Raw genomic sequence first — 21,742 nt, forward strand, 5'->3', positions numbered from 1 at the left:
AGTGTGAACCCGATCTTAAGCCCTGATGGGGTGGAGTTGTGGCCTCAGAAAAAGTTGGCTTTGCAAACAATCAACCATGGAAATAAATAGTTTTTTTGACTTGAATATTATGGTGTGGTGCTAGAGTTCTAAATTCACGTTTGTTTCTATAAAGAAAAGTAACTGCTTATCTTACAATAAAGTACAAAGTCTGCTTTCTAAAGTATCTGTGGAATGACTTAGCATAAACATTAAAAAGTTAATTGAATTAAGAAATAAACATTACAAAACAGTGGAATATAATCGTTTATTCAGCAATTTGTTTGATGTTAACATCAGCCATCATAAAATACAGTCTGATCATGCATTGTTAATGGAAGAACAGCAGACAAAAGTATCTACCAACTCAACTACCTTTCACTGAAAACTTGCTGTTTTCTGATTTCCACATAAAATCTTTACCTCTTAAAGTGGTAGTAAAGTAATATTTCTTAAGTTGAACCTACAGGCAAGCCTATAAGGCTTACCTGTAGGTACAGTGAATATCTCCTGAACTTGCAGTGTTTAGGAGATTGAATGCAGCCAATGATGTAATCGACGCATGTGCTCTGAAGGTCCGGCATACCGGGCAGGACCTTCAGAGCTCTGTATGCATGCATGCATGCATGCGTGAGAGTGACGTCACCACGGCCCCAGCCACCCATACAGCCGGAGCCCGCGAACCCGGAAGGAAGACTAGGGGAAGATGGAAACGGTCACAGCGTGGTGCTGCAGGGCTTTGTTCCAAGGTAACCATTTTATAATGTGCTAGTATGCGATGCATACTAGCACATTATGCCATTGCCTTGCAGGGGATTTTTGTTTTGTAATGCTGTGGTTTACTACCACTTATACCTTGATAAGTAGAAACACAAATCTAAGTTCAAGAAAGTTTCTGAGAAAAGATTTGGCACGGACAGACTTGCTTAATTATTTAATTTTGCAAAGTGTTAAAAAAATGTTTTAGATACAAATAATTTAGTTTTTTTTTTTTTTTTTTTTAACAGCAATTCATCACAACACTTGTGCAGGCATTTGTCTAAAACAAGAAAAAGTACATTAGCAAAACTTTTTTCATGCATAAGGCACTTAAAAGTGTACCTTCCACTTCAGACACTGTTCAGGCAACCAGTTCACCACAAACCAATGACATCCTAGTGTGATGAATCTGATAAAACCCTGAAGTCACAGTAATGTTTCTAATTCCTAGTCAATGGATAAGCGGTGACAACTTAAAATAGCTAACTACATTGTGTATGGGTAACAAGTACATTTTAAAGGCTCATTTCACATAAGCACTCAAGCCCTAGGCAGCATCCAGAGTCGTTTGTTTACATTCCTTTCCACCATCGAGCTGCATGGGGGTAGCCTATAGAAAGACAATGGGTACACACTGGCTGTACAGACTCACCCGCACAGCCTAGTTTGACAGGTACATCTGCACGCCTATCAAACTTGGCTGTGTAAGGGAGTCCATAAAACCAATGTCTACCCATTCACTTTTTATAGACTCTCTTCTTTCCACCAATGAGCTGCAAGCAAAGTATACATACAGCTCTGGCTGATACAAAAGGCTGCGCGCCCATGTAAATGTGCCCCATCTGTTATATCAAGCCAAAACAAAATATTTTAGCTTTAGGTGGATACCAAAGTTTGGACTTTCCCTCTTTCTTCTGGAACGGAAAGAAAAATCCAGCGGCTGCAGTGAGCCCCACAATGGCCACGATGTGGAGTGGGAACTCTAATGCAGAGTCATGACAAGATAGAGGAAGCAGTAGGCCGATTTAATAAACCTATGTTCACCTGAAGCTCAAACAGCAGAGAAGGTCATTGTACCTTTAATATGCCTTGTTCATTGTTTTCTAAGCTTTGACTAAATGCTCAAAGCAGTTGTGCCCTATAAGTCTACTTGTACCATGGTAGTACACAGTCAGTATTTAATATTTGTCCTGGTTATTGTGCTTAAAATAATTTTTACACCACTTCTAAAGCTGACTTTTTTTGGAATGGCTAGAGGTCATATAGTTTCACAGCCTTTATATAAACTGTTTATAGCTAGAGAATATCAGTGATTACATCTGAACAGGAAAGGAAGACTGTCCTGTACACACGACAACATCCTTGCTCATGACTTGAATTGCAACAGATGATCCAGCTGCACACTGACACCTCCCTCTGTCATGTTCCACTCATAAAGGGCTTAGACCAAGTAACAATGCTCCTTATGGGATGCAACGCTTTAAAAGAAGAAGCCAGTTTGGGGTTGGATCATCTCATGCAATGAAACGTCATGTTAAGAATTCCAGGTGTGGTCCGAAATTCTTCTTTTATTACCATGACTGGTTGGCTGTTTTTTTGTAAGTCATGTGTTGTACAACCATGGTGAAAGTCTACTGACTGAGCAGAATTGGGCACAAGAAAATCCTCTGGATAAGTTATAACATCTGAACATTGATATGCTGTATTCAAAAAAATGGGCAATTGAGGCAATATTCTATATGAATAAAGGTAAGAAAGCATGGAATGAAAATAGACTTAAATATAGAATTCGTACAGATCATGTAAAGGTTATTGTAAAACGCATGTATGAGCAGAACACTCAACTAGTCAAAAATATAATAAAAAACAAAACACTTTTTGATGAAATAAAAGGGTCAATCTACCCAAAACATGTTTCTGCAAATGACAAGGGATCCAATGTTTCATTTTTGGGTAAGGACTTGGGAAGGAAGGGTCTCTGCAATAAAGCTCACAGCGCTGACCACCTGCAATGTCAGTTATAGAGGGATCTCATTCTCACTCCTGGATTTTTATTTATATAACATCACAGAGAATAAATGAGGAAAACAAGAACCTTTGAAGTGGGTAAGAGCTGAGGTGGGAAGTGGGAAAACTACTGAAATACTTGAATGACAAACAGGCTGATAATCCATCTCTCCAGGATCTACCCATAACAAAATAATTCACTTTACTGACCCTATAGTAAATGCTCTTTCATATTTATGAAAAATAGATACATGTAACTTTATGGCATTTCCTGTTCATGAGCCAAAATTAACATTTCACTTCTAATTTCTGACATTACTCACCTCTCTGCCATTTTATCTGGATGAAAAATCCACTCAGTGTGCAAGCATACAAGTGCATAAGGGAAATCAGCCAATAAATGTCCCAAGTACTGTACAATTATGGGAAGCAGGTCCAGAAAAAGTCATTACCTTACTCCGAGACTTCTGAAGACCTGGCATCCAAGCATGCAAATCACTGTCTCATGTGAAGTCTGCTTTACCATACTCCCCATTATGCAACACCACAAAATAATTTTGGGATGTAAGGAGGAAGAAAAAAAGGATCCTCTCTGTCAGGATATCTCATCTCCTGCTTTTAAATAGACTGATAGAGACAGGTGCCCTTTAATAGTTATTATAAATGGTCTGAGAAAGCACTCTCTTTCTCATTTCTGTATGAGTAGTAAACACAGAGAAGGGAAGCATGTGGGTTTCAGATCTTATATCAAGTAGCTTTCTCTATTTATAATCCACAAGTGTACAGAATACAATGCCATCCTTGGACCCAATCATAACATGGCCACTTCACCGTTCATATATTTTCTAAATTTTTTGTTCTCGTTTTTACAAAACCGTGTCTGTTCCTAAGCCTGAATCCATGGAGGAAACTTCGGGTAAGGAATGTTGACACGAGAGCATAGGGATCCTTCACCACATACCCAAACAGTAGCTGGCAGGGCAGCAATCACTAAAAATTGAGGCTGTGAAACCAGCATTACAGTGGCTGTTAAAAAAGCCACAGTTAATAATTGGAAACAGATCCTAAGTTTACTGCTTTTTTGGCCATACTTCTCCTTTGGGTCATAACAGTGCACTTGTGCTCTCCTGTGACCCAGAGTCAGCCGTCAGTAGGGACAGCTGCAGCATCAGACCAATGCTGCAACAGGGAGGTATGTGGGTTTTTTCTTTTTTTAAACCCATCCATCTCCCTTCAGTGACCAAAGCTTGGGCATAACTGTGGAAACGGCCCATGTCTTCAAAGCCAACATACAACTTTTTATTAGAGAATATAAAGTTGTGAACTTGAAAGACTAAAAACTGACTAATACAAATAAAATGTGCTTATCACCTTTTTGATAGGCCTCGGTCTACAATTCTAAAAAAACTTTTCTACCTAAGTTTACCCATATACATAAATATTTTTCCAAATCTGATTTTGATATGTGGAAACATTTTCTTTAGAAACTGCAAAACAAGCGTTTGCTGGATTTTTGAGTAGATGATAACTATCAGACGATCAAGGTAAAAAAATAAAAAATAAACCAACACGCACTGCAACCCCACTGAACAAAAAATTTGCTTTGATTTTTCCTAGATCAGATGTGCTTTTTAAATTATATGATCAGATTAAATTGGGAACACATGTGCACCTATGTTCTGTAAGGTTAAAGTGTTATTAAACCCAAAACTGTAACATATTGCAGCTTACCAATCTTTAGCTGGAATGGTTGCATTAGTTGTTTTTTTTTTTGTTTTGTTTTTTTAAGCTTTTCCTCCTGTTTTCACCTGGTGATCTGGCCAGTAACACACCACCTGTATTAGAGTGCCTACGCTCTGAATCAGGGGATTCCAAACATTTTAAACAAAGGGCCAGTTTACTGTCCTTCAAACTTCAGGGGAGCAGGACTTTGGCCAGTGGAAGAAGAAAATGTCCTGGCGTCATTGGGACTAAACAGTGCTCTGTCATTGGTATTAGGGGGAGTAATAGTGCCCCATTGCTGGTATCAGCGGGAGATATATTGTCCTGCCATTGGTGTCAGTGGGAGGAATATTGCCCCATTGTTGTTGTCAGTGGGAGGAATAGTGCCCCATCATTGGTGTCAGTGGGAGGAATAGTGCCCCACCATTGGTGTCAGCGGGAGGAATAGTGCCCCTCCATTGATGTTAATGGGAGGAATAGTGCCCCATCATTGGTATCAGTGGGAGGAATAGTATCCCACTGCTGCTGCTGACGGTGGGGGGGAATAATGCCCAAAGGGCCAAGATAAAAGCAAGAAAAGGGACCTCGGGCCACAGCTTTGAGACCATTGCTTTGGGTGAAAGAGCACAGGAGGTACCTTTCGACAGCAGCATTGTCAGTCTGGGGGAGGAGAGTGTTAGTAGTACTAGCAGATTGAGGATACATTCACATAACTTGCGGTGGGACTGAGTTGGGCAGCTATTCCATCATAGTCAAACTGTATGACAAGGCAAAACGCCTTGTCTCTTTATTTGCCCTGTTTACACCACTGCATTGTGATGGTGTGTGCTGAAATAAAGTACTGTAAAATACTTATTCTCAGCGCAAGGCAAACCACGGCCTTGCACTGCACGACGGCCATCTGAACATTATGATCGGTCTGCGTGACAATTTCGTGACATTTCAACAAAGTTTGTTTAAAGAAAAAAAATTGAGCAGTTTGGTGAGCTGATCTGGCTGGGCCTCACCACACACACCAGGCACGGTGTTGTAAAGCAGCAGCTGGCGTGAATATACCCTTATATATACTAACCAATTTAAGCTCACACTTTTTAAGCAGTTACAGGAAACCGTTTTGTTTATTTTTGTAATAAAGTTTTTACATAAATAAAAGCCAGTCACTGTAAGCACCCCCTGTTAGTGGTAAATAGTTTGTCTCAACCCTCTAACGGCTACCTCTGCAGGAGTACTTGGTCTGTTAAAAAATAACAGACTTACCGGCTGGATCACCAGGCGAAAATAAAGGAAAGAAAGCCTAAAAAAGAAAACAAATGCAGCCATCACATCTAATAATTGGTAAGCTGAAATATAATAAATATCATCCATCCATGTGTCAGTACCGATACTTTTCTAGACAGAAGACCCTGAGCAGGCCAGGCAACACAAGTAGAAAAAGAGTTCTAATTAAACTTTGGATAAGATATTAAAAATGATCTATTGCAAATGTTGCCAAAGCTACGGTCAAAGATAAGAAGACATTGGTTGCTAAGGTGCTGAATAGCCACCATTGGTTAGGGTCAGGTTAAAAGTACAAAGTCCCAATGGCAAGGTGCAGGAGGGTGTGCGCTCCCCTAGATGCAAAATCCTATTTTTAAGCTTATTCTCGAAACAGGTGTGCTATTTTCTGACAAATGTACTCATGGTACAGCAATAAAAAAATCGTCTTTGTCTTGGCTTGAACTGGTGCAGAATACAAGGTCACTGGAAGAAGAAAAATGTGTACCATCCAAAATGAATTCATACATTTCCCACACATCTGAAATTTTAATTGCTGGTGTCAAACTTTATAAAATATGCATCCTGAGCATATGAACATACAGTAAATTGATACATTTTTTTTTGCATTATTATTAATAAATAATAACAAAACTTACAAAAAATATATATTATCCCACACGTAGCATTGGTGTTTCACAAAGTTGCCCTTAACATTTGTTTTGCTCTCTAGAATGCTGAGCGTTTTTTTTTTTTTTTACAGCACAACAGTACCTGTACCAGTATTTAAATCAAAGTAACTGGGAAATTAGGTGTGGACTTGATAGGTACCTCCACCGGAAAGGGAAAGTACCGCTTTAAACGCTCCTCCCCTGCCACATTTGGTATGTAATTTTTTTTGGGGGGGGGGGGGGGGGCGGTACCTAGTTTTGACAGGTACCCGCTCCCACTTCGCCTAGGTGATCCGAGTGGAAGTTCTCCTCTACCCCTCCCTCCCTGCAGTCTTCTCTGGGCCACGTCACTGGTCCCAGAAAACTGCCAGACCATTCAGTAGGCACAGCATGACTCGCACATGTGCAGTGCACATCTGGCTGTGAAGCCGCAAGCTGTCACAACCGGGTGCCCACAGTTGAAATGCCGGCGCCAGGGAGAGGAGAGCATACGGTTCAGGTGACCACATCGCTGGATCTTGGGACAGGTGTGTGTGTGGTTATTACACTTTTTGTAGCTGCTGACTTTTAATAAACGCAAATACAACTCGAGCTTCACTTTAGGCAACAATAACAAAGACATAGATATTAAAAACAGCCAACGTTCTGTCTTAAAAGACTAAATGGAGAAAGGAACTCCCTGTGTACACCACAAACAAATGCTCTTTGGAACGAATACCAATGATGATAAATAGGTAGGTAGGGTGTTCCACCATCCTTGTCCTCTACATGTTTCGTGGCTTCTCGCTTCTTCAGAGGAAATGAAGATAACACTTTGGATCTAGATATAAATACAAAGAATAACAAAACAAATTATCATAACATCGAGTCCATAATTACATAATGAATGTGAAACTTACTAAAACTCTAACAATCAATGGGATGATGTCATTGCTGTATCGCTAATCCCAGGGCGAGCGTGAGGCAGGATATTACTACAATTAACCAAACACTACTGGTAGTGTCATGTGATTGTTACATATGGTTTTAGTAAGTTCCACATTCAATGTGTAATTATGGACTCGATGTTATCATTATGTGTTTTCTAATTCCATGTATTTATATAAAGATCCAATGTGTTCTTGTCTTCATTTCCTCCTGAAGGGGGAAGCCGCAAAACATGTAAAGAACAAGGATGGTGGAACTCCTTACATTGTTTTATCATTTAGATTCGTTACAAAGAACATTTGTTTGTGATGTACACAGGGAGTTGCTCTCTCCATTTAGTCTTTGAAGACAGAATGTTGGCTGTTTTTAATATTGTTACTCAATAAGGCTATTGTATTTTAAGTTGGTTACGATCCTTACGGTGCCTATGAAAACCACACTTAATCATCCTAATGCTTTCATTTCTAGTATGGGATGTGGTGCACCATATGTTGTTCATTTGGGCCTCTAGGTCACCACCTGGTAGACTGGTAGAGACCCTGATGTTTGCAAAAAAATCTTTTCAGTATTTAAATCAAACTCATCTGTATAAAGTGCTAAAAAGACAATAAAGACATCATGTGCCAAAGCAGAAGTGTCAATACTGCCGAATATAACCAATCAGGTTCCATCTGTCATGTTTCTAGCACAAGTCAGAGACCAAAAGGAACATCTGGATTGATTGCCATTAATGTACTGCAGTTGAGTAAAGTCTCAATCTACAGCTTTTCTAGGTAGGAAAGATACTCAACAAGAATGAGCTCTTCTTCCTCTAATGTTAAGTCCAGATAGTCCTCCTCATGTTCAGGGATATCATCCAGAATCTCCTTCACAGGGTCGATGTCCGGCTCAACAGTGTTGGTGTTACTTGATGAGCTTGTTCCTAAAACGATATCACAGAAAAAGGAGACATTATTTCCTAATGTAGAGTTTGATGGATGGCTAACAAACTGTTGAAGCCCTCCCAAAAAAGAATTTTCCTCAATAGGAATGCAATTTCAGCTGTCAAGAGCCTCCACACCCTGGGTGGATGAGCCCTACCTGTCCTCAGTCCAGTGGCCTTGGAAAATCGAAAACGCATACAAGACAGCCAACAAAATCCAGAGACCCACTAAAATGAATAGCTTTCCAATTCTTTGTACACTGCTGGTTTTATCTCCAATCAAAGAAAACAGACAGGTTTTCTGGTCGCTCTGGGTCCCCGGAGACAGGTCCTGCTAGCCTACTGTCAGGAATTGCCTTGTGCTGGAAACAAGTCCCCTCCGACAATAATTAAAATAGATTTTTTTAGTAGAAAATATAGCATGATGGATCGAGGTCTAATAACACCTAGCCCTGCCAGTAAATTTAAGTATTTTGTAAAAAGTCAAGTAAAATACAAATATTAACCAGATACATGTACTGTAATTAGGGCGTCACTACAAAGTAGTATAAAAATAATGACCGCTGCTGAATATGCTATTTAATTCATTTTCAAAATTCAAAGCAAACTCACCCATTCATTCATGTTCCAATGCTTTATTTGGTTGGTAACTCACTTTACAAAACACATCCCTAGCATTTCTAGCTGCTGCCATCTTGTGTAAGGACAGGAGAATAAAGTATCTTTTTACTTCCTGGAATCTATCTGCTCTTAGCTCAGGCATGCAGGTAGGAGAGTGTGCTTAGCTCAGAAAGCCCCCTTCTCCCGATGAAAGAAATAAAATGCACAGGAAGAGTCCTGGGATGTATGACATCATTTTGGCCTAGGTTAGAAACCAGGAAGCAACTGAAGAAATGTTTAAAAAAAGTTTAATTAAATATAATATACTTTCCAATCTATTTACTAAGGCTGGCAGCATAAGGATTCAAAGTAGTTGGTTGAGAGTTTAGTTTCGCTTTAAAAAAAAAAAAATTCAAAAATAGGAATCATATATTAGGTATCAAATTAGTCGTAGAATTACAGCAAGGTTAAAGCGAAAAATATAAAATACAAAAACATAAAATGTGAGAGCAGTAATTTTTTTTTTAGCGCAGAAGAGACATACCATGTCTATTCTGCATTAAAGAATATCTACATTCTTCCTTGCAGACTGTTTGCACTGTACACTGGGATGCGTGCGTATGCACAGCAGTTCTGTCATACCGGCCAATTAACATGGCTGAAGATCCAGAACCCAGAAAAAAGGGGTTAAATCTAACTGAGGAGCGTGCATTTTAAAGAACAGAATGTGATACCTGCAGACTCTGAGGACGAGGAGCTAGGCTCGGGTGCTGATGAAGAGTTTTCCAGCTCTTGCAGGAGGTGAGGAGGGAGAACTCCTTGGTGGTGAGCCAACATCTGAGCGGCCAGTTCAATGTTACCTTGAAATAGTTGGAGAGCTGCCTTAGCTGCCTCAGGAGTGAAACCAATATAAACCAGCTAGACAAAAAAAGACAAGCAACACATGAGGACATAAAACACTCCTTGTACGTCTTCCAACAGTCAGCTGAATTCAGAGAGCCATGTAATACAATGCATGCGTCCGCAGACAAAACTATTACACATAATAATGGCTCCTTTTTCATTTATTAAATAACATTTGATTTCAATAAGACTCAAACTTCTTAAATAACAAACATAAAACATGGCCCACCATTCACTGAAACACTGGTTACCTTTGTCCACAAAAATTTGATTGAAGAAAGTTTAATAACTAAATGTCAGTAAGGGATTTATTTTATCTGATGCACATAAAACTGGAAAGACTTTGCATAACAGTCAGTATTTCTCAAATGCTTAATTGCTGTCATTATTAAAGTGAACCTAAACCACGTCAGTGAAAGTGAAAAGAAAAAAAAAAAAAAAAAAAAAAAAAACACACAACAAAAAAAACAAACACAAACACAAACTAAACCAAATTTAACCACTTGACCTCTGGAAGGTTTTACCCCCCCGACTCATGACCAGAGCATTTTTTTGCTATTCAACACTGCGCTACTTTAACTGGCAATTGTTTGGTCATGCAACACTACCTAAATGAAATTGATAATTTTTCACATAAATCAAGATTTCTTTTGGTGCTAAAGTGATATTAATGGCAAGTTTTTTTCTTCAAAAAAATAAATAACAAACACGTCATACTTACCTGCTCTGTGCAGTGATTTTGCACAGAGCAGCCCCGATCCTCCTCTTCTCGGGTCCCCCACCAGCGCTTTCGGCCCCAAGCAGCTTGCTGTGGAAGCACCCAAGCTGCGGGCTCTGCATGTCCATTTAGACACAGAGCTGCGTCTCGGAACCGCCCCCTCTTTCTTCTCATTAGCTCACTGGCTGTGATTGACAGCCAATGAGGAGGGGGAATCCCCGGAGAGCCGAGGTTCTCAAGCACATTGCTGGATCGCGGGGGGGGGGGGGGAGTATTGGTGTGGAGGGGGGGGTAAGCTGCTGCACATGTGCAGAAACTTTTTTACCTTCATGCATTCTATGAATGAGACTTTAGAACCACTTTAATCACCGCTGGGTTTTTTTTTTTTTTTGCTATATAAAAAGGAAAAATCAAAAACTAAATTTTCTTAGTTTCTGTTAAATAATTAAGCAAACAAATGATCTTTCTTCATAAATTTAGGTCAAAATGTAGTCTGCTAAATTTCTTTGGTAAAAATAATGTAATATTATTTAGTGCATCTTATTTAGTCTGTGTGAAAGTTTAATATATATTATATATATATATATATATATATATATATATATATATATATATATATATATATATATATATATATATATATATATATATATATATATATATATATATAGAGAAACATATCGGCCGATATTATTAATTAACATAGTGGGTAAATTTTGCTTTTGCTTTATCAATAGGGAGGGAGTTCAGCTGCTCACCTAAGTTTTGTAGTGGGGCTTCCACTTGTAGGGTCAAGGATTTCTTATGTACTTTTTCCAGAGCACAGATTTCAGAAAGGAGAGAGTCTGAGAAGTAATGTGTTTCTTTCTGTGAGAGCCCAGTTTTAGGAGTATCCCCCCCGATTATGCATTTATGCAGTTCCCAGTGCAGTGTCTGGGAGTGTGGTCAGATCAAAGTAAAAGATCTAATTGTTGCCGAAGCAAGTAAAAGGGTACTCTGCAAAATGAAGATATAAATGATTCTAGTGTACGTCCTGTGATTAGCTGAATAAAAAGTATAGTCTTCTTTGTTGTGGGTATTGAGAGTTCTCCAGCTGGCAACTAAATGATGGTCATTGAAAAGCTTTTTTGTTTTCTGCAGTTTCGAATATGGCAAGAAAGTGGTGCCCTTTGACATTTCCAACTGGGGGTCCAGAGCCAAATTACAGTCTCTCCCATCAGACGGAAACCCTCTTTGTGTTGGTTTATCAAGGACAGACATGCTTCCAGCAAGGAGACCTGATCTTAATTTGTCAAGCATATACTGACTAGGGTGACCTTTTCTCCAATAGGAGTATCACAATGAGGGGACGACCTTCCCTGTCCCTAATAACCCGCAACGCTTTTCAGGGTACACGTTTAGCGAGGAGAGTCAAGACTCCCTTAGACTTGGCATCTGCAGATTCAGTATCATATACTGTAGGAAATCTGAAGTCACACGGTTTGGGGACCTTGTTCACTCTAAAGTGTATCTCTTGAAGGACCTTCACTGCCTGTTATCAGTGAATGTCTATCCTAAAGCTACATATACATGTCTAGATTTTCTCTGCTTCAGCTTGTGGCTGAAGCAGAGAAAATCAGTAGATTCCCCATCCACACTAAACAGTGTGGATAGATGAATTTCCACTGCCAGCTAATGTTTTTTTTTTAGGTGCTGGTTGATGCCTGAATACCCTAATAGTGATTGCATCGAACAGGATCTAGTTCACGTTTGAGTCTATAGCCAGCATTAACCTATCCACAACACTACACGAGCATCTGTTTCCAGCATGTGCTAACCAGTGATTGTAAAGTGCAACAGGGCACAATGCAGAAAAAGAACAGCACATATAGAACGTATTCATGGAGCACACAGAACAAAATGATTTACACCAGTGCAGAAACTGGAAGGAAAATATTAACCTGATCTATTGATAATAAATTCTAGATTCATCCTATCTCACTTTCTCCTCATTCCAGGAGCCACAGCCAAGCAATTCTTTATTGCCTCCTTATGTGTATTTACCATGTCATATTTATCAGCAATCTCCAAACCAGTGACAGCCTGCAAACTCAGCATATCCTAAGGCTACACCACCTCCCTGATGTGAAAAGGGATGCCTGGCTGGGGAAGATTAATATCCCAACTTGTAAGATTCAAGTGGTTGCTCAGTAACCTTAAACTGTCTCATGTGATAGCTTGGATTGGGACAGACTGTGTTCATTCACTGCCAAAAAATATTACAGATCATCTTCTTCAGCAGTAAAAAGAAGGCTGTAAACAACCCTGTGTGAACAGAAATATGATGCGGGACTGAAAGTGAATAAATAATAACCATTTATATATTTTAAATAAGCCAATGGCTTTTGTTTTGCATTTATTATTTACTTGCTTCACTCCCCCCCACCAATGCTAAAATGTCTAAACACAATCCAATCCTACATTTCCAATAAAGGTTTGCATAAATGTTGCAATTTGGTGACAAAACTTTAAAGCCAAACTCAAGGAAAAATAAAAATCCTTCCTTGCCATGGGGCCAGCCCCACAGTGCAAGGTTTAAACACTCTAAGGTCCAGGGCACTGGAAAAGCAGATTTACCAGATTCCCCACTACCCTGGCAGATGGCACACCTCTATGCTCTGGCAGTGGGCTGTCCTTTGACACTCAAGTTTGGGTCATGGCTACAGGTTTGCACCAGTCCTGATGAGGACTGAGTGCTAGAGCATAGGGTAGAAGAGCCAGCAGGAGCAGAGAAGGCCGCTAGATGTAAAAAAGCATTTAGCTCTTGCAGTGCTGGGCAGCCCCACAGTAAGGGAGTGTTTTAGTTTCCCCAGACTTCAGCTTTACCCTTTGCAAACTTGGCGCAAGATGTTTAGAGAGACACATTGGTTAGTAAGATTTGGTAACCTTTACCACTCGGCAAAAGCTTCCTGCGCCATTATAATGCGCCACATAAACAAATTAGATTAATCTGTTTCAGGTCTCACTGCACCAGTTTCTATTTCAGAGTATAACAGAAGCTGGTGCAGATTCATGCCTAGTTAAAGAGATTGTAGTAACTTACAATACAGAAAATTGTCGCAGATCCCCGCCAGACTGGTATATGGGGGAAATGAACTATCTGCTCACATGCCTATCTCTGCTGCATGCAGTAAACACACCACATGGGCAGACCCTGCAAATAGGCAAGGAAAGCTTCTTTTCCTGCCTATACTCCCAAATGTTAACCCTGGCAAACACAGAATTTACAACCTTCCTCCTTTTTTGGGCTCCCAGCTGAATGGGAATGGCAGGGATTTAGTGGGGAGGTGAAGCAAGCAGTTCCAGCTCTCCTGCTCTCGATGTTTGGCACAGACATAGGATAGAACACAGAACTGATCGCTGATAATAAGCAAAGGGGATGTACCCTTTCAGTAATTAGGCTCAGGATCTACTCTGCTTTGTAAGTTTTGAAGAGTGGCACAGGCTTTATGTCGGCACCACTCTTTGTCAAGTTTCCCCTTTGTGTCTAGCAAATAGTTCTCACTTCGTTTATATGGTAATCCTTTCAGTAACTGTTACCACACAGAAAAATGTTCTATAAACAATTCATAATCATTACTGATTTATACATTAGATGGCAGAGCAGTGGTAAAACAAGAGTAAAAATGCAATACGTTTCATTTACAAAGCAAATACTTCTTACCTGATCGATAATCTGCTGAGGAACATTATACGAGTCGCTGCCAGCTGGATTGCCTTGTGGTATTAAGCGCTCTGGATTATCTAGGAGTATCTATTGGAATACAATTGATAAACTTCATATGTACAGTTTAGCTTCAATCAGCCCACCAACACCACAAACCGTATACAAGTAAGATCTTCTAATCATCTATTATTATTGATATCAGGACATGCACCCCATGTTCTGGGACACAGGTATATGTTTTAACTTCTACTTTTGAGTGGTGCCAAAAGCAATATAACAATATAATTGGACCCCTGATGAAGTCACTGGACCTATGAAGTAATGCGTAGGGAGATGGCGATCAAATCATTCTGCAACACTTTTTTTTTTTTTTTTTTTGAGCCTTGGATGAAAAAAAAAAAAAAAAAAAAAAAAAAAAATTCTAAAAGGGGATGAAGATGGCTATGGATTGAGATCCTTGGAAGTGCTGAATGGGAGATCATTCATGGCTATACCAACCCTGGTTAAAAGGGGAAAGCGCATTTTGACCTAAAATACACTTGGGTCATATACGGACGATGAGAGCATCTGTATGTCGGTGACAGGGATTTCACAGTATATGGTGTATTATGAGCACCACTGTATGCGTTTGTGAAGATATCATAGTATTTTATTAAATGGTCATTGGAAAACAAGTGAAAATAAGGACACAGGCACAAGTATTTTTGCACTGATCATATTTATTGAAGGGCTCATACTATCTGATTTATTATTAACGGCTTTTTGTTCTTCTAGCAGAACTTTTTGGTTTTGAAAATAGTACGAGTGGGTAATAGTGTGGGTACTGTACAGCACTGTTAAAGTATTAGGCCTCATGCACACTGGACGTTTTTACAGCGGCTGTTTTTGGCTTCAGATGTTTTTTTCTGCCGCCAATAAACTCCCCAGCATGTCATCTTATGTGTCAATGCACACATAGGCTGTTATCAGCAATTTTTTTTTTAGCAGGGGCGTTTTTTGGCTGGAAAAAACCCCCAGAATTAGTGGGTTTTGAGAGGAGTTTTTCAGCTGTAAAATAGCTCCAACTCTGAAAACAGCTTAAAAACGCAGAAAAAACGCGGCTATTCGGTGTTTATCAGTGCGAGTTATGAGCTTTTATGGGAGTATAGTTTTTCTAAAAAAAAAAAAAAAAAAAAGCCAAAAAAAACCCCAAAACGCTACAGCTAAAAATTGCTGGTGCAATAACGCTGAAAAATTCACTCTACAGCTACAGCTTTCTACAGCCAACGTTCCTGGCTTTTTTAAAACATCCAGTGTACATGAGGCCTAAATATTAATATAACCGGTTGCATTTGAAGGCATCATGTCACTAAAATAAGCAAAATGTTCTGAATCACTGAAGACTGCCCAGCACCAGAGAAGAGGTGAAGAGGGGGAGGACCCTGCACTGCACTTGACTATGCAGAAAACATCAGAAGTGAAGGGAAGGTAAAAAAAAAAAAAAAAAAAAAAAAAAAAAAAAAAAAGTACAGACTGGAGGAAGGAGGAAGTCTAAAATTGGGCTTGACATTTAAATACTTCTCAAAAGGCAAATACACGCCATAGGCCATCATCTGAGTGTGAATACAGTATATGAAGGTGACCATCACACACACACACACAGCTCTATGTAACCATATAGTGTAGGTAGGTAAGATTAGAGTACCCATTATACTTTGGCCAGTGTTATGTACACCTTACGTACTTGCCTGAAGATTTTTGAACCATGACTATGCCGAGTAACAAAAAGGAGCAAAAAGGCAGTGTACAGCGTTTACATAAATTTTTATATACAAAATGAAATTGATGTAAATAATGCTTACGTATGTAAAAATGCATTCAAAAACCTTGTTTCTATGTATATTCATATGTACTTGGAGGCATCCATATTTGCTTTTTACCCCCTTTACACCTTTAACCTGTGTTAAGTTCCTCAGCAAGATACTCCGTGGCAAGTATATAAGGTGTGTCTAAAAAGTCTGGTGACTAGTCCGATATCTCAAAGGCAATATGGACCAGGTGCGTGCATGCAAATGGCTTTCCAGAGACACGGCTGTGGGCAGTCGAATGTAGTCAGTGTGAGAGGTATGGTCACAGTGAGCAACAAGTGAAAATCAAGTTCTGCTACAAATTGGGGAAGCTGACAAATGAACAGAAAGCAAAACAGATGGAAACCTCTGGCAATTTCACTACCATGTGTGACCAGGATCCATCCTTTCTGCGAACCATCGTCACGGGATGAGACCTGGTGCTACCAGTTCAAGCCGGAATCCAAGGGGTAATCCATGCAACGGCCCCTGCGGACGTCTATTTCCCCGTCTGAAGAGCGTCATGAAAGGCGACGTTTTGTGGACGTGGCAGCAATCCAACAATGTGTGACAGCGGTTCTGCGATCGATTCCTAAAGAGCCATTTATTGACAGTTCCCAGAGGCTTTATGAACATTTTCAAAAGTGTGTTGTGAGCAATGGCTATTATTTTAAAGGCCAATAAAAAGGTAATTTGTTTGTATCTTCTGTTTTGTTTGTTTTCTGACACCATTCACCAAAATTTTTAGACACACCTCATATGTTACATTAGGATACTAACAATCTGCTGCACATCAAAATGCATTTACTTTTTTAAAATTATAAGCTTTTAAGTGTATATTGTATTTTTTAAAAGCAGCACAGTCTTAGTGGTTAGCACTTCTGCCTTGCAACACTGGGGCCCTCGATCTAAGTCTTGGTCAGGACACCATTTGCATGGGGCCTGCCTGCTCTCCATGTGCTTTGGTGGATTTCCTCCCACACTCCAAAGACATGCTAGCAGGGTAAACTGCTCCTTTCTAAAACTGACCCTAGTATGACATGAGTAGTGCACTCAGGACGGCCCATCAGCAGATAAAAGTGCCTCGAGTCCCCAGGGAAAAAAGTGCTGCAGAAAAAAAAAAAAAAAAAAATTTGAACGCTTTAGAATACCTTAAAAAGGCATTGAAAAATGATTTAGGCGGGCAAAATAGTTATACCAATGCTTGGTATCTAGGCATCAATTGACCTCTGATCATAGAAGCTTTAATCAGAACAGAAATCAAAGCAGATGGAACAATGATCTAAGCTAGACAAAACCATTTAGCCACTAGTGTGTAATCACATACTATACATTCACACAATTCTGCAACTGTGCTCAGTTACAAGTCCACCTTTTGCAAACTAAATAATAAATGCACCCATATTTGCAGCAAAAAATGTGAATTTTTTTGGGCAAATAAGTCTACAAAGCAAATCAGATCGCAGGTTCAATGCACAGGCTCCTGCAGACTCTGGCTGCCTGTCTGACGTGAAGACTTTCACTAAGAGAGTTAGAGGAAGCGTCAATGGATTACAAGTGCAGTGATCACCACTGTTGTGTTTCAGTGATAACAAGTCAGGCTGCCGCAGTGGGAGATGGGACTTGTTGTTCATTCACAGATCTACCTGCGCAGCTGAGCAAAATATAAAATGTCAGCTGCCACCGGAGAGAGATAAACCCCTGCATGCTGGTAGGAAGCAGTGTTAATTTCGTCGACTAAATTAATACTATTTTCATCTACTAAAATTAAAACAATTGAGATGACTAAAATACGACTAAAACTAAAATGGCATTTTAGTCAAAAGAGTATGACTAAAGCTAAATTGACGTCAAAATTAACACTGGTCTGTAGTGCATGTTCAAACCTTAATACCATAAATAATACCATGTTAGATTTTTCACTCCAGAAGTATATAATGAGTTTGGAAATTGTAGAGAAATGCTTAAATAATGCAGTACAATTTAATTACACCAATTTGATTTTAGTTGACTAAAACGTACTGGAGATTTAGAGCCCTTTCACACTGAAATCGCCCGGGCGTCGGCGGTAAAGCGGCACTATTTTTAGTGCCGCTTTACCTTTGTTTTAGCGGCTTTATTCAGCCACTAGCGGAGTGGTTTTAACCCCCGCTAGCGGCCGAAAAATGGTTAAACTGCCCGCAAAACGCTGCTGCAGAGGAGGTAAGGCGGCGCTGCTCATTGATTTCAATGGGCAGGGGTGCTATAGGAGTGGTGTGACGCCCTGCCAGCGCAACGTCCCAATGTGAAAGCACTCGGGCTTTCACATTGGGCTTGCAGCTGAGGCTTTTTTCAGGCGCTATTTTCAGCGCTAAAGCGCCTGAAAAAGGCCTCCAGTGTGAAAGGGGTCCTAGTCGACTAAATAGTAAAACAACTGCAGAAGACTAAAATGGGACTAAAAAGTAAAATGCCATTTTTAGTGAAAAGACTAAGACTAAAACTAAATTTTCTGCCAAAATTAACACTGGCAGGAAGGTGGGGGGGTCCACTGGCAACTATGTTGTAACATGGTCTAAAAGGTGGCGATAGCCTTTAATTAGGCACTATATAGAAAAAAAAAAAAAAAAAAAAATATAATATTATATATATATATATATATATATATATATATATATATATATATATATATATATATATATATATATATATATATATAATGTATGAAAATCTGAAAACACCAAGAATGTAAAAATATAAAATTCCCATTAAACTGCAGTCCGGTAACATTCCCCCAATGCCCCATTATGGTTGAACCCGAATTTACCTCACATTTATAAACTCCCGGATCCTTATGCATGGGCCAAATGCGGTGTAAAGATTTTATCACAAATAGTGTCGCAAATGACATTATCTCAATCACAGCTGTCCTCTCTATATAATATTCCGCATCACTACCAATTTCGTTACCTCCAATTATCACATGCTTTTGCTGCGCAATTTCCACGCTCTTCTTGCACCATGGTTCAGTCGGGGCTGGAGAGGACACTTAGAACCAATTGAGCTGAAAAACCTACTTCACAGCTATACGCGCACTTGGTCTTGGTGTCTTTGCCATCTCTAGACAGACTCTGGGCTCGCCGGCAGCGAGACATACCCACTCTAGACAATGATGATTGGGATGATGTTTGGGATTTTCCTTTCCGATCTCTGGTATCCATGCGTGATAGATTAGTGCAATTTAAGATTGTACATAGAGCATACCTCACTTCACAGACTCCACATGATGAACCCTGATTGCCCCGCTGAATGCTGGCGATGTGGAATCTCCCCGGGGGATTTCTCACATATTTTCTGGAACTTCCCTAGGATTCAGCAGTATTGGAGAGAGGTACTAGACATGATAAATAAGGTCACACCAGCCACGTTGCCACGAGTCATGGAGGTTTGTCTCTTGGGTCTGATTAGAACACGTGTTCCAACTATAGCGAAACGTACACTAGCGGGAATATTGCTCTTTCTTTCTCGAACATCACGGGACACAGAGCCACAGTAATTACTGATGGGTTATATAGGTATCACTGGTGATTGGACACTGGCACACCCTATCAGGAAGTTCAACCCCCTATATAATCCCTCCCCCTTGCAGGGATACCTCAGTTTTTACGCCAGTGTCTTAGGTGATGGACGTGTAAAGATGTCCTGTGCTGAGCTCCAAAGGGAATATCCTGATATCCTATACTGGGGCAAGCCAGGCGAACTGGATCCATTCAAAGTGTCTTTTCATGGCCGAATTGAATGGTACCCGGGCCTCGTGTCCGAAGAAACGAGGTTTTACCCGTAACGCTTCTCTTTTTAGAGAGCTGGACCCCGCAGATCAGAAAATGGCTTTAAACTTCCTAATTTCTGGCGAGGTGCTTTACGGTCCCAGAACTGTTGGATCCCCCTACTGATGGGGGCCCCAGTCTCTGACGGTTTTTTCAAACGGAGCCCACCGTGAGAGGTGAAGATTGGGTCTGTGTAAACTGCACCCTGCGGCTGGATAAGGTAAGAGGAGATTCCACAGAATTTGAGTTCTAGTGGCTTTTCTCCTTTAAGGTAAATGCATGCTATGCCTATTGTGACCACCGGGGGCTGCCAAGAGCACAACCTGCACATGCTGACTGTCTGTCTCAGTGTTCATCATTGGTGTTTTTTCCTCACAGCGTCTCAAGCTGGCTGCAAAGAAGGTAAGATGTAGGAGGGATTTCTCATGTTTGAATGTTCCCCCCAGGCTAGAGGGACCACAGGGGTCTAGAAAGTGGTTATACCACCCGGACTCTGCGGCCTAATGGCCACCATCTTTGAAGATAGCCGTTCAGGCAGATCTTGTACCAGCCTCCCCCCCCCTCCCCCCGCTCCCAGCCTTCCTCCAGAAGCATGACAGGAGAGTCGGCCAGCGTGGGAATGGGCGCTTGTTTTTTTTTTTTTTTCAAAACTCGAAGGGGGGGCGGTAGAGGGGGAGGGGCGGGACGTCAGCACTGAGTGCTTAGACTCCCCACTCAGGCCAGCTGCAGGCTATTAGAGGCACTCTGTACAGGTGCACACAGCCTTCTGAGAGACACAGAGCTGACGGTCGCATGTAAGGTGGGACACATGCATTCTCCTAGGCAGCATTTACTGAAGTAACACCAGACTGAGCATTGGGTAGCAAGGCTTTTAGCCAGACTACATCGCTCAGCGGGCAGTGTTCATTTGTATACCTCACACCTTGTTGCTTTGCACTATGGGTAGAAGAGGTTCAAGCACCCCAGGAACCAGAGACACTAGGGGATCTCGTTCAGGTTCTGAGGGCCCCCTGTCGGCAGCATCCTCCCCCCCTAAAGATGGGCCAGGGACGGCTAGCCAGGGAGAGCCATCGGGGTCAGGGGCCACACCTGCTTCTGGCACTTCAGCCCCTGTATATATTACACAAGAGGTTTTTTCCTCAACCATTAATGGTCTAGAGGAAAGATTAATGGCCGTGATTACATCTTCACTCAGTGGAAGAAAACGCACAAGGCTTTCCTCTGTTCCCCAAGACCCTCAGACAGAGGAGCTCTGGGATAAAGGAGATGAATCCCTTTCAGAGGATTGGGATGGGACGGATGATTCCTCTTCAGAGGACTCAGGTGGAGAGGGACCCTCTGCGACTTCCCAAGAGGAGAAAGTCTTAGTGCAGATCCTCACTGGATTGGTCCGCTCCACATTTAAGTTGCCCGTACCTGAAACTGCTAAAGAATCCTCTTCTGCTTTGGGGTCACTGAAACCTTTCCAAGCAGCACATGCTTTTCCTGTTCATACTTTACTTGAAAAGCTCATTTATTCTGAGTGGGATCACCCAGACAGACGTTTTTTTTTCCTCCGAGAAAGTTTAACACTTTATCCGATGGAAGAAAAGTTTATTAAAATGTGGGGAATACCAGTTATTGATGCCGCCATTTCCTCCGTAAATAATAGCCTGACTTGTCCTGTAGACAATGCTCAGATGCTCAGGGATCCTGTAGATAAAAGGATGGAATCCCTATTGAAGGATGTTTTCTCCTTAGCAGGATCAGTGGCCCAACCTGCAGTAGCAGCGATTGGAGTCTGTCAATACTTAAGAGACCATGTTAAGCAGGTCAAAGTATTACCTGAACAGCAGGCCCAGGGGTTTGCTAACCTTCCAGCGGCCTTATGCTTTGTGGTTGACGCCATTAGAGATTCTATCGTGCA

General features: G+C 40.8%; 1 protein-coding gene across 2 annotated transcripts in view; it reads right to left on the minus strand.

Annotated features, from left to right (window-relative positions):
- Positions 1 to 272: 272 nt before the first annotated feature.
- The window catches only part of NUB1 (negative regulator of ubiquitin like proteins 1), a 102,593-nt gene continuing 81,123 nt past the window's right edge, over positions 273 to 21,742 (minus strand). For both annotated transcript variants that reach the window (XM_073629995.1, XM_073629996.1), the window contains exons 13-15: positions 14,205 to 14,294; positions 9,615 to 9,798; positions 273 to 8,280 (exon numbers count right to left, since the gene is read on the minus strand). In XM_073629995.1, the coding sequence (XP_073486096.1) occupies positions 8,117 to 8,280; positions 9,615 to 9,798; positions 14,205 to 14,294 (438 nt within the window). In that variant the 3' untranslated portion in view covers positions 273 to 8,116. The remainder of the gene's footprint in view (positions 8,281 to 9,614; positions 9,799 to 14,204; positions 14,295 to 21,742) is intronic.

Source organism: Aquarana catesbeiana, linkage group LG05, assembly GCF_042186555.1.
Source record: "Aquarana catesbeiana isolate 2022-GZ linkage group LG05, ASM4218655v1, whole genome shotgun sequence".
Taxonomy (NCBI): Eukaryota; Metazoa; Chordata; class Amphibia; order Anura; family Ranidae; genus Aquarana; species Aquarana catesbeiana.